At 44.1% G+C, this 18,720-nt stretch overlaps 1 protein-coding gene across 1 annotated transcript; it reads right to left on the bottom strand.

The window, feature by feature from the left end:
* Positions 1 to 2,674: 2,674 nt before the first annotated feature.
* On the bottom strand, positions 2,675 to 9,883 carry LOC129854440 (la-related protein 6-like). The gene is made up of 3 exons (XM_055921487.1): positions 9,125 to 9,883; positions 5,478 to 5,676; positions 2,675 to 4,890 (listed from the first exon to the last, which is right to left on the bottom strand). Exons 1-3 carry the CDS (start codon positions 9,850 to 9,852, stop codon positions 3,778 to 3,780), a joined length of 2,040 nt encoding a protein of 679 aa, XP_055777462.1. The 5' UTR covers positions 9,853 to 9,883; the 3' UTR covers positions 2,675 to 3,777.
* Positions 9,884 to 18,720: the final 8,837 nt, after the last annotated feature.

Genomic DNA, 18,720 nt, shown 5'->3' on the forward strand with positions numbered 1-18,720 from the left:
ATATAAGTGTTTGGCCCGTTAATGTTTGAGCCGAATCGACTGACCGCCACCTCTACATTTTGGCTGGCAAGGCTACCCAGTTAGAATAATAAATGCCAGTCATCATTATGCCACATATCTCACTGAGCATGAATACAACCTGTAAGAAATGTTCATTTTGGGTTATTATTAACCAAACACTTCTCAGTTGAGGCTGACGTGCATCTTAAAATACAACGGCAATAGAACCACCATATCACCTAGTCATTTCCGATAGAAACATAAAACTATTCTGTCCAATCGATGATGCAAATCATCGATGCTATACTAGACAATTAGTACTGAACAGAACAGGGTAATTCTTTAATTAAATGAAAGCAGTCTTACTAGGTTAATTGATATTTATGGAAACATTGTGAATATCATTACTCCTATGAGGACATGTGAGTTCTCTTAATAGGACCATCATTTGCATGTTCAAATCCATTGAGTCAACAATTCTAAGTGAATCAGAACACAACTTCCATTGTGGTGAAATCGCCTATGATTAGTTTAGAATTGCTAATCGTGAGTGATGAAGACAAAAGACCATTCATTCATTCCTGTCTTATGCAAGAAACAATTAGCTTGGCATTTCACTGGATCTCTCAGCAACAGCAGTAGGCTACTGGTTCTGAGGATGTTATCCAATACACTGAACAAAAATATAAATGCAACATGTAAAGTGTTGGTCCCATGTTTCATGAGCTGAAATAAAAGATCGCAGAAATGTTCCATAAGCACAAAAAGCTTATTTCTCAAATGTTGTGCACAAATTTGTTTACATCCTTGTTAGTGAGCATTTCTCCTTTACTAAGATAATTAATCCACCTGACAGGTGTGGCATATCAAGAAGCTACTTAAACAGCATGATCATTACACAGGTGCGCCTTGTGCAGGCGACAATAAAAGGCCACTCTAAAATGTGAAGTTTTGTCACACAACACAATGCAACAGATGTTTCAACTTTTGAAGGAGTGTGCAATTGACATGCTGACTGCAGGAATATCCACGAGAGCTGTTGCCAGATAATTTAATGTTAATTTCCATACCATAAGCCATCTCCAATGTCATTTTAGAAAATTTGGAAGTACGTCCAATAGGCCTCAACTGCAGACTACGTGTATAGTGTTGTGTGGGCCAGCGGTTTACTGATGTCAACGTTGTGAACAGAGTGCCTCATGGTGGTGGAGTGGTTATGGTATGGCCAGACAACACAATTGCATTTTATCTATGGCAATTTGAATGCACAGAGATACCATGAAGAGATCCTGAGGCCCATTGTCGCACCATTCATCCGCCGCCATCACCTCATGTTTCAGCATGATAACGCACGGCCCCATGTCGCAAGGATCTGTAGCTTTGTTTTCTAAATTTTATTTACACCAAAGAAAAGTGAAAGACAAAACAGTACTGATAAAAAAACTGGTAAAAATGGTGTGCAGGTAAGGTTAGAAGACCCAAAGGGCTTATATGAAAACCACACCACAAATTAGTACAAAAAAAATAGTTTGTTCAATCAGTTAAGCACATGAATTATAATTGCACATAATATACTCTGCAAACAAGAAAAAACATGTGAGTGAGGCTACATGGAGGGATTATTGGGTAGTTTGGTTCATCAGGCTGACCGGATGAGGTTTTGGCAATGTGAAGATTGGAATTCCAGAGTATGGTACCTCTGTATCCGATAAAGAATTAACTGAGGTGCGGCAGTGGGGAGGGTGAAGGTTATTGCAGTGTCTTGTGTTATATAGATGGATGTCAGAATTAACCTGGAAGAATCCATTGAAGGGTTTAGGTAAACTGTATGGGAGGTACACAATTCCCGGAAGATGAAAATGTCCCATTTCTTCCATGGCATGCATACTCAGACATGTCACCCATTGGGCATGTTTGGGATGCTCTGGATCGACGTGTACAACAGCGTGTTGAAATTCCCGCCAATATACAGCAATTTTGCACAGCCTTGAAGAGGATTGGGACAATATTCCACAATCATCAGCCTAATCAACTCTATGCATGAGGAAAATGGTCACACCAGATACTGACTGGTTCTATGATCCACGCCCCTACTTTAAAAAAATATTTTAATTGTGACCAGATGCATATCTGTATTCCCAGTTACGTGAAATCCATACATTAGGGGCTAATGAATTTATTTCAGTGGACTGATTTTCTTATATGAACTGTAACTCAGTAGTTCAAACTTCCAAGTCATACAGTAATTAATAAGTTGATACATGTAGTATCTGTATCCTGAAAGCTGGATCACACATCTCAGCATGAGATACTGGATTTGCCTCAGACCTTTGTGGTTGCTAAGGAACATTTGAAAGCAATTTCACAGTAATACCAATTAGATCCAGCTATGTAATAGACCTGAATAATAGCTTATCAAATCTGACTGCAATCTGTAAATGTTTTACCTAACTTTGCAGAGAAGGCTGGTATTGATACTAACGTCCACTCTTCATCTGTGCGATAATGGTGGATCATTGTGGAATGCCGCCAATAAGCCACTTGTCTTGTGCATGTGATTAGGGTATTAATTTCCATCTTGCACAATCAATCGTGTAAACTAAAACACTTGCCCTTGCGTTAGGCCGATTTGGCCTATGTTCCTAATCAAATGTAAATGAATGTTGCCACAAGCCAAATGCAATTTGTGATTTATTTTGTACAATAAAGAAAACGCACATTACCCCAGCTCAAATGTCAAGAGTTCAAGAGCATCTGCATTTTGCACACTCAAACCTGAACATTGCATCCCTCATATACCCCACTATCAGCATGCTGCACACCGATTAACCCGACATAGCAGGCGTAAAAGTAACACCTGAAACCAGATCCCCTACATACTGGTCTTGACGAGAAAAATAAGTGTCAGGTGAGGTTCTCTTCTACACTGTTCAACCAATCCAGTAAATGAGGAGTTAAGATGGAGTTGTCTCTTGATAACATCCAAAAGCAGAAGTCTGGTCAGGCTCTTTGCATTTCCCCTGAAAACCAGGTTGTTGGGGACTCAGTAGAGGCTATAGACTGACAAACAGATTCCAGCCAAGGAAGAGCCCCCCCCACCACCAATCCAGTATTTTTCATTTTTTGCAGAGCTAGGAGAGTAACCCCTACTTTGGAAGCTTAAGTTAGGCATCCAGGAAAGAATATAAAAAATTAAAAAAGGAAAAATAAAATAGTCCATGTGATAACTGTTCAACCTTCTGGCCGGGAAAGTATGGCCACAGTTTAAGGAGCAAATAACATTGATACTCACAATAGACAAATATAGCAAAAGGCGTATGGCGATATCCACACCATGTGCCCATACCACTGTTCACACCATCCATACAAAATGAGACTTTACACACTTTAAGACTGACACTGGAAGCTTTCCAATAAAAAAGTTAAATAGTGTTAATGATGTAAATCTCTGCCCCGCCCCATGCTCAACACCGTATATAGCAATGGGAGGTGACATACCATTACTCGTGTCAAATACAGTACTCAACTTTGAAGTTAATAAACTCAAAATGTATCTTAAATATTCATAAATTAGGCATCACCATGTTTTTAAACAAAATATTGTATAAAAGTATAACAAAGACAGGCAAAACTCCAAACTACTATTTAACAGAACAAATCTACGACCATTCAAATGTGGGGCGGGGGATGAAGAATGTCAATGTAGTGGCCAAAGGACTGGGCCGAATCTCATTACTGTACTGATTTAGAACTGGGGGCATGGGGGGGGGGGGGGTGTCAGGTTTGGGTAGAAGCGGTCTTCTCTCCCCTCTCAGCAACACCAATGGACACACCACAGTGAAAACCACGTGTTCCATCAGGCCCACGCGGTAGCCGCATTACGCCTGGCGGAAGCCCGTCTGCACCCTGGATCTTTCGACCCAGCATGGGGCTCCCTACTGGGCTGCTCTCCTGGGAGGCAACCTGCCTGCGCCTCTGGACCCAGGGGCTACCGGACGGCGTCAGGCTGCTGTCTGAGGAGTAGTCCGCCCAACGTCGCCCAGCCTCAGGGCTCAGTCTGCCTTCACTGGCCAAAGGAGACTTATGGGAGTGGGGAGACTTGCGTTGGGAGCATGGGCTGGCCCGGGGGCTCGACCAGGGGCTGGTGCGTGGGGACACAGCTGGGCTCAGGTGATTGTTCTGGAAGGTGGCACCCCCTCCAGTGGGACTTAGCTTATTGACAGAGCGGGATTTGCGGGGCAGTCTGGGGGAGGTGGGGTTGCTCTCAGTCTCTGAGGAGCTACAGGCAGAGTCGTCGAGATACTGGAGCTCCCGTACCCGACTGTTGAGTGAGTGGCTCTTCCTCATTCCTCCTACTCCCTCCTCGCTCTGACCTTTGGGGACCTTCTTCTTGGGAGGCTTGGTGCCGATCAGGACCACCTTCAACCCCAGAGACCCTGTCCCCTCCTCGCTGCCCACAGCCTCGTTGGCTTTGACTGCAGCTTCCACCTCCTCATACTCCACGATGGCACACTCCTCAGTGCCCAGCTGTGTGTAGCGGCCACTCAGCTTCTTCAGGTCAGCTGGCAGGTCCTTGCCAGGCTTCAGCACCCTCACAGAGGCAATGGCTCCGTATGTTCCAAACGCTTTCAGCAGCAGCTTCATCAGTTGTTCCTGTTGGGTAGCGCCGCCATCACGCCCATCGCCAGCCCCACCCTCCATCGCCACACCCAGCTCTGGCCAGCTCTGCAGCTCACTGAGTAGCAGCATGCGGCTTGGCAGAGACTCGCTGGCAAACACGGGCACGGTTGTTCTGCGACGCACTTTGCGCCCCTCATCATTTAGCTCAAGTATTGTCGAGTGGCGCAGAGCATATGCAGTTGTTCTCCAGTCTCGCGTCAAGTGCTTCACCTGGGAGGAAAATAACTGTTAGAGATAATCGGAAGCGAAAGTCAGTACTTTTACAGGCAGCATCCTGTATGAGAACTTCCTTTGTTTTATCATACATCCTGAAAACTAAAATGCCATTGTTCTGATGGCAATATGATAACATAAGCAGCCACAGATTTAGAATGAGATTATTTCTATGTAAGCAACGCTATCAAAAGGCAAATCAGGTTACTGGCTACTACAGAAGTGTTGTTTAACAGTTCCTAAATTCAAACATTTTTGTTGACAACAAATATTGCCGTTATTGTTAGTTCCTCTTAGAAAAAAAATAAACATTCACAGTATTCATGCAGCTGTGAACATTAGAAATTAAACCAGTAGAGGAGAACAGATATTTTTCTTAGAAGTGTAAACTGATAAAGGAAACAGCCAAAATCAATGAGCATGTATGAGCCTCATTCACACCAGATGCTCCCGCCGCCAACTCATGTGAGAATGCACTTCCTAGCCCCAACAGCTTGCCATATTGACACTAGGAACAGCTGTTGCATTCAGTTATATGAGCCTCCAGGGAATTCAATTGATATTTCAATAACACCAAACGTTACCTTCTTGAAGGAGGTGAGCAGTTTGACACTGACGAAGCCCAGCTTGTTGCGTCGGACGTGTTTGAGCAGGAAGGCATCGTGTTCCAGGTTCTCATCCGACAGGTAGTACTCGATCTGGGCCACCAGCTTCTGGGTCAGCTCTGGGTCTGGGGGCTGCCAGCTCTCCTCCTCGTGCTCACCGCCACTCGTGCCAGCGCCACTGAGAAAGAAAATGGATAACATGCCAGTTCACAGAGAGACAAGGCAGGAGCGTAACCGATTTGGCAGGAGAACTGATCAAAACAGCCTCAGCCATTACCCATGGCAACATCCTGGAAAGAGCTGCTGGAGATCTACCATCTTGACTCTTTCCTCAGATGTCATTTTCAGATTCTTCCTGTGACAGTAGTGACAGGCTGCCTAACCGGTGTGACCGTCACACTGCTCTCTGCCAGAACCGCAACACCACAGGGTGTCCCGCCAACATGAACAGAAATTGCTAAGACCTCTCCATCTGAAGAGTGCAGAGTCATCGCCATACACTACATGCCTCCCACACAGGGACAGGGCTATTTACCATATCAGCCAGACTTCAAAATCAAACAATGCAGTCATTTACTGCCTGCCACACCAAAACAAAGATTTAATCAAAGCTTTATTGACAGAGGGCTTTAAACTTTGCACAGGTATGCCAGGCCAGCATTGCCAGCTGCAATAAGAGTGAAGGTCTGAATGACATTACTGTGTGGATGAGTCATCCTCACACAGCGATCCCATCCCGCAGGCTAGGCAAGACACTAGTCGAATACCCCAGACAACGTAATGATTGCAGCATCCAACCCACTGTGTTAGTCAGGGGAAGCCCTTCGACAACAAAATATGTGGGCGCGCAACACCTCCCCCACACACACCACTGTAAAGGGACCAATTATTTGTCATCCTCTGCAATTCTCTCCTGCCACAATAATAAGCTGGTCAAAGAGCATCAATGAGTAGTTCACTGGTCACAAAAGTACCATGTGAAAAAACAAAAAAAGTTCCATGCCCATTGTTGCAAGTGAGGAACACCACAAGACTGATTATGATTTATTGGCTGACCTGGCTAAGAATATGAATTTATTTCAGACTACCTAAATTAAACATACCAACCACATAGCCATACATTAGCACTCAGTCACAGGGATTTACAAGGGCAAAAATAGCCAGCCTGGTCTCAGACTAGACATAACATAGTAAATTAAATCAGAACACTCAATTTAGTATGATACATTTCGTATGGTTAAGACAGGTTATTTATAACCTGTTACGGCTAGAGGTTCCCCTAGCGGAACGTTTCGACAACATCTGGTGAAATTGCAGAGCACGAAATTCAAATAGAAATATTTCACTTTCATAAAATCACTAGTGCAATACACCAAAATAATGCTTAACTTCTTGTTAATCCAGCCACCGTGTGGCGAAAGCCAACCTTGCAATTATCTGAGGACAGCACCTCATCATACAAACACATGACAATCATATTTCAACCTGTCAGACGCGACAACTCAGAAATAACAATATAATTCATGCCTTACCTTTGAAGATCTTCTGTTGGCACTCCAAAATGTCCCATAAACATCACAAATGGTCATTTTGTGCATTAAATTCCATAGTTATATCCCCAAAATGTCAATTTATTTGGCACGTTTGATTCATAAAAACACCGGTTCCAACTCGCCCAACATGACTACAAATGATCTAATAAGTTAACTGTAAAATTGGTCCAAACAATTGACCTAATCCAACTTTAGGTATTTTAAAACGTAAATAATCGATATAATTTAAGACGGAATATACTGTTCATTAGCAGATTAAATGAAAGTGGAGCGAGTTCCAGGTCGCGCGCCCCAAACAGTCCACTTGGCTTGACACCCAGAAAGGAAAGGGCTACTTCTTAATTTCTCAAAGGAGAAACATCAACCAATTTCTAAAGACTGTTGACATCTAGTGGAAGCCATAGGAACTGCAACCAGATGCCTCAAATCTAGTATCCCAAAGAAAACCAATTGAAAACAATCTCAAACAAACAAAACTTCCTGGATGATTTGTCCTCTGGGTTTCAGCTGCCAAATAAGTGCTGTTATACACAGGCATGATTTTAACAGTTTTAGTAACTTTAAAGTGTTTTCTATCTAAATCTTACAATTATATGCATATCCTAGCTTATGGGCCTGAGAAACAGGCAGTTTACTTTGGGTACGTCAGGACTACCGGGCATGATGACTCCTTGCTGTCCCCAGTCCACCTGGCCTTGCTGCTGTCCCAGTTTCAACTGTTCTGTCTGCGGTTATGGAACCCCTACCTGTCCCAGACCTGCTGTTTTCAACTCTTAATTATCAGCTATGAAAAGCCAACTGACATTTATTCCTGATTATTATTTGACCATGCTTGTCATTTATGAACATTTTGAACATCTTGGCCATGTTCTGTTATAATCTCCACCCGGCACAGCCAGAAGAGGACTGGCCACCCCTCATAGCCTGGTTCCTCTCTAGGTTTCTTTCTAGGTTTTGGCCTTTAGGGAGTTTTTCCTAGCCATCGTGCGTCTACACCTGCATTGCTTGCTGTTTGGGGTTTTAGGCTGGGTTTCTGTACAGCACTTCGAGATATTAGCTGATGTACGAAGGGCTATATAAAATAAACTTGATTGGTACACTTTTCACCCGGATGTGAAAATACCCTTAGCCCAAAGAGGTTTTAAGGCAAAAAACGAAAGCAGGGTGGTTATTCGACAAATCTCTAGCAACCCAAAGGTTGCGTGTTAGAATTATCACTGACAACTTTAGCAACTACTTACTACTTTGATAACCCTTCCCCTTTAACCCAGTGTTTCTCAACGCCAGTCCTTGAGTACCCCAACAGTACACATTTGCATTGTAACCCCAGTACAAGCAGACGTGATTCTACTTGTCATTTAAATCAGGACCTCAATTTTTGGGGAGGGGTCAGGGTCTACAACACAAATGTGTTTTCTAACCTAGCTAACATTAACCACAACAATGTGTAAAAAATATTTATAAGTGTGGAATTCGTAACATGTCACACATTTTGCAATTCCTAACATATCATACAAAATGGACAGACATCCACAAATTAATACATACTGCACCATACGAAATGTAACACCCCAACCTATTTGGAATGTCCCGGATTTACACTTACTATTGTAATGGAGCAGGCCTCGAACCCTCGACCTTTTAGCCCGAAGTCCAGCGTGCTATCGACTGTGACCCAAAAGCATGCTCGAGCGGCAGAGTCGATATCAGCGCTTATAAACCCAGGGTGGTTAGACTATGTTACGTCTGAGTCTAGGTTGCAGCGAGTCCAGGTTGAAAAAGCAGGGGATGACGCAGGGGAATTAGAGCAATGAGTGTAAAGGTGCCATCCAAATCGGCCTCTCTTTTACGTCAATGGGATTACAATGCCCGTCCACAGGTGGTTAGACGCTGTCTGGCAATTACCATAACTCTTCACTGTGGAATTGAAGTTCACATTAAAATAACGACAAAAAAAGCGAAAGTATTACAGTATTTTAGCATACATAAGGTTCATTCCAATAACTAATAATCAAATCAGAACGTTAAAAGGTCGGATACAACAGACATGCCATTACAAGACAAAGCATTTACCTGGATTTATCATGTCTTCCAAATTCGTCTTCACTACAGCTGCCTCCAAGGAAATCGAGATTGTTTGAGGACACCTCCTCTGGTTCCTCGTCGTCTGCCGCCAGAATAGCCACTGTTATCATCACTTGAGTCCCCATCTCCTGCAGGTGTTGATCCACAATTATCACCTCATCGATTTCCCGTCCCGCTGACGAACCTGATACAGATTCGATATGTTTCTGAAACTCCATGGTGGCACTCGTCATTTTACCCGAAATAAATGCGTTTTCTCCCGGTTCGTTCACTTCCTCCTCGGCTACACCAGTGGTAGTGCTTTCATGAAAGCCTTTATTCTCTGTAATACAACAATTGAAGTCGCAAGAATACGGGGCACACACACCTCGACGCTTTTGACACCCACACCGGTGGATGGCCAAGGAAGCCCCGAAGATGCGCTCCACAGCTTGCCAGAGCCCCCAAATTCTACCCCACGGAGAACCCTGGGGTGGCGTGGAGCTAGCAGCTAGCGAGACGCAGCTAGGAGCTGGGGAGACCGAGAGGATGGAGCCGTCTTGTATCGTTACTTCCTGATATGTAAGAAGCGTTCTGCTTTTGAAACGCGCTCTGGGATTGGGCCATGTCATCTTTCCGCACTCATCCCCAACCCACAAGCAAACCCCAAGATGAAGCCAAGAGGGAGGGAGGAGAAAATAGAGACAACGGATAAATGCGTTTACCAATGTTTGCATTTTTGTGTATTTCTCTCTTTGTCACTATAGTAAACAATGGCTGCTATTTCACACGTGTCCTAAATAAGGGGAAGTTGAATTGTAAATGCCACGTGTTGTTTTGCAATTGGGGAAATTGCAATGCACCAATCAGGAAGGCCGACCCATTTCTCAGAACCTGCAAATTGGATAATAGGCTTTTAGCATTAGACCGCAGGGGTTGTTGAGGGATTTGCTATGGGGAAGGGCACAAATAAACGACACCAGAGTATATTACAGTGTCATGAAGCATTACTGTCAGCAGTGGCTTTTACTATGAGATCATGTGTATACCTATAATAAAATAGCCCTTTGCAACAAAATTATTAACACAGATTTGAAGATGTCAGGATTTCCATAATCCAATTCATGGTCTGTTATCTCCAAACGTACACCCCATTGGCACGTATGACACTCGCTGACTGTTTTTAATTGTAGGAGTGTATCATATCCTACATGGACTCGTAAATCATCACCCACACCACAACTGCTACACCATTGCTAATACAGTTGCTAAGCCTGAGATGACTTGATGTTTTCTCCACCCTGTTGGCAAGAGTTGTACAGCTGGTGGACTGACTCATACTCTGAACCACATGTCCTGCTGCAGCAGTGCTGTACCTCCCAGTGCCACAAGCCAGGAGCAGACATCAATCAGATAATGGCCCTGCAGGAAGATGTTCCAACACCTCCATCAACAGCTTATCTGTCAGGTGTCTGCAGCAGGAAACAGCCCCAATAGAGACATGAGTTACACCCCAAATGGCACCATATTCCATTTAAAGTGCACTACAATTAACCAGGGCCCATAGGGAATAGGCTGCCATTTGGGACATCTTTGGCAGGAGTAAGCTGATTGCTGTAAACTGAGCTGAGTTAAAATGAGCTGATTTAAATTGAGCTCCCCTCTCTTGATTAGAGCAGAGCTGGTATTTCCTCTTTGTCCAGACTGAATGCAATTGTGACCACTATTCGCCTGTACTTAACATTCAACAACAAGGGTGTTAATTTGTCATCCTTATCGTCACTACAAAGCATCTTACATATGTTGGTTTATTTTAAATGTATGATTTTGTCCATTCTGGACATCTGGATAGAAAAAGTTGAACATTTGCTTTATTATTCTGTTTTTACAAGGTTTAAATTGACCATCTACACTTTAGTTATATTTGATATGTGTTTATCCTGTGTCCCAATTGTGAAGAATCTGAAGGGAAGTATATAAATCAGTAGTCATGAGATTCTTAGGAACGTTGTGAAACATTTTGCTTTTTGAGCTTGTGAATGTGATGCAATCTTTCACAAAATCATCTGATACATGATTGGGCAATCCTGCCTTGAATGAAAGACGTTTGGAGTAAAGTTGAATGAAAATATGCATGTATGTCTTTGTAAATATACATGCCCTGGTGATTGTGAGTCTGTCCTAGGTGACTGTCAGAAGGTGTGTGTTTCTCATCCATGCATACATGTACGTCAGCTATTACTGTATGTGGAACAAACTGACTCTGTGGGGCCAGACTCCAGCACCTTTCTTTGACAGAAAATCTCTATTGTTCACAGTCTGTAAATGCCCTGTGCTGTAACCTACAGTATATAACTCACTATTGATATTGAAGGGTTTGCTTAGTTTTATCGCCAACAAAAAATACAATGTTTCTTTCTTTTGTCTTATTCAGGATTCTATTACTCCCTAAAGGATGCTAGATCTTATGTTTTTCGATTTACAGATGAGTGCAGCATTTTACTTCTGCTCCACATCACTCCCTCATTCTGAGTCAGACAAGATATTTATAGACCGCTGTACCCCAGAGAGCTCTGACTGGCCAAGTCCCCATGCATAATACATAACGACAGACAATTTACATTGATCCCTGTGCCTTAGCGGCATGTTTTTTATTGGCAATTGTGAGATATATATCACATTCATACAATCCACTTCATCATGGCCTTATAAAATGCCTCCAGAAGTGGTTGACTGCAGAACCATAATTATGTGGTTTGATGTGGGACAATTATCTCTGAAGTATACTGACCATAATTTTTTGTGTAATTTTTTGTGTATTTTTGTGTACAAAAGTGACATTGTGTCACAACAGAAGTAGCTAGGTCAATTGTGGAAGAACTGTAATTTATACAGAGCATTCCATTATCTGTGTTACATGCTGACCAGACCGGACACGTCGCGTGCGCGAGCGTTGCAAAATAAATTTAGAAATCCATGTTATTCAATTATTGCACCCACACTGCTTGCGCGTGCCAACGAGCGTCTGCGACACCAAGGGCTAAAATACATGTTGTTCCTATTTCTGACACCTTGCCCAAACCTGCTGCGCGCGTGCGTGTAACAGTATAACTTTAGTACGTCCCCTCGCCCCGACCCGGGCGCGAACCAGGGACCCTCTGCACACATCAACAACGGTCGCCCACGAAGCATTGTTACCCATCGCTCCACAAAGGCCGCGGCCCTTGCAGAGCAAGGTGCAACACTACTTCTAGGTTTCAGAGCAAGTGACGTAACTGATTGAAACGCTACTAGCGCGTACCCGCTAACTAGCTAGCCATTTCACATCCGTTACATGCGCCATCGTGCGCTATTGTGCATACATTTATTTTGTCCCCCCACACCAAACGCGATCACGACACGCAGGTTAAAATATCTAAAGAAACTCTGAACCAATGACATTAATTTGGGGATAGGTCAAAAAGCATTAAACATGTATGACAATTTAGCTAGTTAGCTTGCCCTTGCTAGCTGACGTTAAATTTGTCCTATTTAGCTAGCTTGCTGTTGCTAGCTAATTTGTCCTGGGATATAAACATTGAGTTGTTATTTTACCTGAAATGGGCAAGGTCCTCTACTCCGACAAATTAATCCACCTATAAAACGGCCAACCGAATCGTTTCTAGTCATCTCTCCTCCTTCCAGGCTTTTTCATCGTTTAAATTATATGGTGATCGCATCTAAACTTTCAATGTATTACTGGCAAAACAGTTTTCATCTTTCTATCACCCACGTGGGTATAACCAATGAGGAGATGGCACATGGGTACCTGCTTCTATAAACCAATGAGGAGATGGCACGTGGGTACCTGCTTCTATAAACCAATGAGGAGATGGGAGAGGCAGGACTTGCAGCGCGATCTGCGTCAGAAATAGAAATATCTATTTTAGCCCTTAGTGTCGCAGACGCTCGTTGGCGCGCGTGTAACAGTATAACTTTTACGGCATCCCCTCGCCCCGACACGGGCGCGAACCAGGGACCCTCTGCACACATCAACAACGGTCGCCCACGAAGCAGCGTTACCCATCGCTCCACAAAGGCCACGGCACTTGCAGAGCAAGGGACAACCCTACTTAATGTCTCAGAGCAAGTGACGTAACTGATTGAAATGCTACTAGCGCGCACCCGCTAACTAGCTAGCCATTTCACATCCGTTACACTCACCCCCCTTTCAACCTCCTCCTTTTCCGCAGCAACCAGTGATCCGGGTCACGGCACCAATGTAACAGTATAACTTTTACGGCGTCCCCTCGCCCCGACACGGGTGCGAACCAGGGACCCTCTGCACACATCAACAACGGTCGCCCACGAAGCATCGTTACCCATCGCTCCACAAAGGCCGCGGCACTTGCAGAGCAAGGGGCAACCCTACTTAATGTCTCAGAGCAAGTGACGTAACTGATTGAAATGCTACTAGCGCGCACCCGCTAACTAGCTAGCCATTTCACATCCGTTACACGCGCAAGCAGTGTGGGTGCAATAATTGAATAACATGGATTTCGACATTTATTTTGCGACGCTGTCCGGTCTGGTCAGCATGTGCCGCAGATCGCGCTCCAAGTCCTGCCTCTCCCATCTCCTCATTGGTTTTTAGAAGCAGGTACCCACGTGCCATCTCCTCATTGGTATATAGAAGCAGGTACCCACGTGCCATCTCCTCATTGGTTATACCCACGTGGGTGATAGAAAGACGAACTGTTTTGCCGGTAGTCGTGGTAATACAATGAAAGTTTAGATGCGATCACCATATAATTTAAACGATGAAAAAGCCTGGAAGGAGGAGAGATGACTAGAAACGATTCGGTTGGCCGTTTTATGTGTGGATTAATTGTGGGAGTAGAGATCCTTGTGCATTTCAGGTAAAATAACAACTCAATGTTTATATCCCAGGACAAATTAGCTAGCAACAGCAAGCTAGCTAAATGGGACAAATTAACTTAGCTAGAAAGTGCAAGCTAACTAGCTAAATTACCATACATGTTTAATGCTTTTCGACCTGTTCCAAAATTAATGTCATTGGTTCAGAGTTTTTTTGATATTTTAACCTGCGTGTCGTGATCGCGTTTGGTGTGGGGGGGCAAAATACATTTATGCACGATAGCGCACGTGCGCAACCGGTTTGGGCAAGGTGTTATGTTCTGTTAATTACTGATGTCCCCTTTAAGAATGGAGCACCCTTGGTCATGCGCAGTGTTGTTCTATGTTATTCTGGTACTAACTCGTTTTAGTAAATGTGAAGCTCCAGTTCCATTTCTTGTATTCAGAGTCTTTCTTATTATATAAATAAGTAATAAGAGCTAAGACACTACAATGGCGACGAGGATGATTACCTGCAGTGTGCATCACGAAAGCTCGTAGGAAGAGAGGAAGATTTTGACCCTGTAGCACAGGGGTGTCAAACTCATTCCACGGAGGGCCTAGTGTCTGCAGGTTTTTGGTTTTTCCTTTCAATAAAGCCCTAGACAACCAGGTGTGGGGAGTTCCTAACTAATTAGTGATGTTAATTCATCAATCAAGTACAAGGGAGGAGCGAAAACCCGCAGACACTCGGCCCTTCGTGGAATGAGTTTGACACCTGTGCTGTAGCACAACAGCTAGCAAGCAGTGAAGAGAACGAGGCGGCAGATCAAAGACCCGTGGAGCGGGAGGTAAAGAGAATGGCTAGCATCGGGAAAATAGATGTGTTTGATGACACGCAAGAAAACTGGGCAACTTTCATTGAACGACTGGAACAGTACTTCATTGCAAACGACATTGCTGATAACAAGAGAGTACCAGCGTTGTTGAGTTTAATTGGCAAAAAAACGTACAGTTTGCTAAGAGATCTGACTACCCCTCTGAAGCCCTCAAATAAAACATTCACAGAGATTGTGGAGATATTGCAAAATAACCTATCACCTAAACCACTCCTCATCGCGGAACGTTTTCGTTTCCACAAGAGAGATCAGAATGAGGGGGAGGGTGTTAGTACATATGTAGCAGAGTTGAAGAAACTGTCTGAACATTGCCAGTTTGGAGAGAACCAAAATGACACATTAAGGGATAGATTTGTTTGTAGACTGAAACATGAACACATCAAAAAACGTTTGTTCACAGAATCAGATCTCACGTTGGCAAAGGCTGTTGAAATTGCGGTGACTATGGAAATCGCGACTAAAGATGCATTTGAGTTGCAAAGTAAAATAAATACTGACCTATCACAAACTTCCCTGCACAAGTTAACGCAGGCGACAGTGCCCCCGTGTGGCCGAAAAATGCAACAGGTGTGACAGAGATGGTCACAGAGCAGAGGACTGCCGTTTCAAATACGGAATTTGTCCAAAATACAGTAGAAGGGGGCACATTCAAAGAGCATGCAGAGCAAAATTCAGTCACAACAGGAAAACTGAGAAAATTAATGGGTCTGTGAATGCACTAGCAGAGAACAGTGGCAGTGATTCAGATGAACGATTAATTGGTACAATGGAGTTAAACACAGTGACTTCTCCCAGCAGTAGCATATAATGGGTGACACCAGATATCGAAGGTAAACCCCTCAAAATGGAGCTGGACACAGGATCTGCAGTGTCTATAATTTCCACTACTGTCTACAATGAGCACTTCAAGGCTATCAAGCTGAAGAACACAAATGTGTTGCTGAAGACCTACTCAGGAGAGAGATTGAGCCCAATGGGGGCGTTGCAGGTCAGAGTGCGGTATGGGGGGCAAACACAGCAGTTACAGCTGTATGTGGTGCCTGGAACTGGCCCCCCATTATTTGGCAGGGAATGGCTTTCAAAAATAAAGCTGAACTGGTGTGACTTAAATGCTCCACACGTTCCAGTCCAAAGAGAAAGGCACCGACCAAACACTGGAACACTTGTGGAAGAAATACAACACAGTGTTCAGTGATCAGATGGGAACAGTAAAAGACTTCACAGCTAAACTTGTACTGAGAGATGACGCAACCCCAAAATTCTGCAAAGCCAGATCTGTTCCATACTCCCTGAGACCAAAGTTGGAAGCGGAAATCGATCGCTTGCAGGATACAGGGATCCTGACGAAAGTGGACAGAAGCGAATGGGCCACACCCACAGTTCCTATTGTGAAGAAAGACGGGTCTGTTAGAATGTGTGGGGACTTCAAGGTAACTGAATTCAATGTTGCATGTGGACCAATACCCCTTGCCACGTCTGGAGGACATCTTTGCTGCACTAGCTGGTGGGAAACACTTCAGTAATATCGATCTGAAACAGGCTTACCTGCAGCTACCGGTTGAAGAGAGCTCCAAACAGTACCTGACAATAAACACACACAATGGTCTATACAGGTATAACCGCCTGGTTTTGGGCATTGCATCGGCCCCAGTCATTTGGCAACGAACTATTGACCAGATTTTGCAAGGAAACCCAGTGTATCCTGGATGACATGATCATAACAGGACGCACTGACTAAGAGCAACTGGCTAACCTGGAAGAGGTCCTGAAAAGACTGAAAGAGTATGGTCTACAGTGTAGGTGTACACTTTTGACAAGGTCACATCTTAAGTACGTTGTAATTTCGTTTCTCCGCTGGAAATACGGAGTCAGCTCCTTTCTGCCAGTAGCTGGCTATCCTGACATGGTGTAGGTGTACACTTTTGTGGGGAAGGAGAGTCATGATACCCCAGAAATGCCAACATCAGGTTTTGCAGCAACTACATGAAGGTCATGTTGGAATTGTCAAAATGAAGCTGCTCACAAGGAGCCACTTCTGGTGGCCTGGTCTGGATCAACAGATAGAAAATATGGCAAAGAACTGTAGCGGATGTTTGGAAACCCTTCACATGCCTGCTCCTGTCCCAGTCCACCCATGGGAATGGCCCAAAGAGCCAAGGCAGAGAATTCATGTGGACTACGCTGGTCCCTTTGAAAAGCACATGTTTCTGGTTATAGTTGATGCCCATTCCAAATGGTCAGAGGTGTTTTGCACTGACTCCTCCACCTCAGCTCAGACGATAGTGTCTCAGAACAACGTTTGCACGCTTCGGATTGCCGCTGCAGCTGGTAAGTGACAACGCGCAAGCTTCTGTAAGTGACGAGTTTACAAGATTCATGTCAGTAAATGGAATCAAACACTCAACCTCAGCTCCGTACCACCCTGCCACCAATGGGCTGGCAGAACGCTTTGTGCAAACCCTAAAGCAAGGACTCCTTGCAGCAAAATGAGACGAAGGGACTTTGCAAACAAAACTGGCCAAGTTCCTGGCCTCCTACCGAAACACCCCACATGCCACGACAAATGAAAGCCCAGCCGCACTGATGTTCGGGAGGCCTCTCCGCACACAGTTGGACATCATGAAGCCAAACAGGTGTAATGAAGTGCTGAACAAACAAGCCAAGATGCTCTCCGGTGGCTGGGAGCGCCATCTCCAAACAGGACAGGAAATGATGGTGCGAGACTACAGAAGAGGGAAATGGACAAGAGGGACCGTACATACACAAACGGGACCCAGAACTTACCAGGTTCAAGTGAGCCCAGACATAATGTGGCGGCGTCACATTAACCAAATGCATTCCACGGAAAACAGCACAACAATCGAGAGAGAACAGGCACAGAGAGCTCCTGAGAGTGACACACAGGGAACTGTAGAGGACGGTGGGGCAGTAAAGAGACCCCAGGCTGAAAGAAGGGAACGTGTTGATGAAGGTGCTGCTATAGCAGAAGCTATAATGGAACAAGCACACACTGAGGATGTTCAGGAGCCTCCAGACAATCCTAGGCGCTACCCAGAACGAAGGCACCGTCCACCAGACAGACTGGACTTACAAACAAAAACTAACTGTTCAAGTTCAAATTAAAAGATGCAAAATAACTACAACAAGTTCTGGGAAATGTTTCAGTTGTGGTTTGGTAAAAGTCACTCTGTATAAGAGAAGGAATGTTATGTTCTGTTAATTACTGATGTCCCCTTTAAGAATGGAGCACCTTTGGTCATGCGCAGTGTTGTTCTATGTTATTCTAGTACTAACTCGTTTTAGTAAATGTGAAGCTCCAGTTCCATTTCTTGTATTCAGAGTCTTTCTTATTATATAAATAAGTAATAAGAGCTAAGACACTGCAATCTGCTTGTCACATAAGATTACAACATCATCTCCCACAAATGTGTCAGTTTTATGTATATATGAATATATCCTTGTGATTAGCGTGTGTGTGGGATGTCGCTTTGATGAGTCTGAATGAGAGTCCATTCCTAGCTCTTATCCTTTCGAGTTGAGAGACAGTGTAGCCAATGCTTTATAACAATGAGAGGGTTACCGGTGGAGAGTTTTTTCTTTAATAAAGTGTTTATGAATCCATCAATAATAGTGTAAGAGGACATGGCTCTGAAATCTGTTTTTGGATTACTTCCTTACTTGTATTGCTCATACAAATGAATAATGGAGGCGGTTAGGTGCGTGATAGCCTAACCTTGCCTGAAACCGGAAACCTAGGGTTTAGCTCAGCAGGCTAACACATTCTTGTTAAATTGGTGGCGTGACCCAAATTTAGTCAGTGATTCCTATAAACTGGGGTCATTGCGGAGAAGGTGATAACCTTGCCTGAGA

Source organism: Salvelinus fontinalis, chromosome 4 (assembly GCF_029448725.1).
Source record: "Salvelinus fontinalis isolate EN_2023a chromosome 4, ASM2944872v1, whole genome shotgun sequence".
Lineage (NCBI taxonomy): Eukaryota > Metazoa > Chordata > Actinopteri > Salmoniformes > Salmonidae > Salvelinus > Salvelinus fontinalis.

Bases quoted from the DNA above. Each gene is read 5' to 3' on its own strand.
- LOC129854440 (XM_055921487.1), bottom strand. From the start codon at position 9,852: ATGCAAACATTGGTAAACGCATTTATCCGTTGTCTCTATTTTCTCCTC. The intron at 5,677-9,124 runs GTAAATGCTTTG...TTTCTTTCTCAG, and splicing joins GGAAGACATGATAAATCCAG to TGGCGCTGGCACGAGTGGCG. The intron at 4,891-5,477 runs GTAACGTTTGGT...TTTTCCTCCCAG, and splicing joins TGCTCACCTCCTTCAAGAAG to GTGAAGCACTTGACGCGAGA.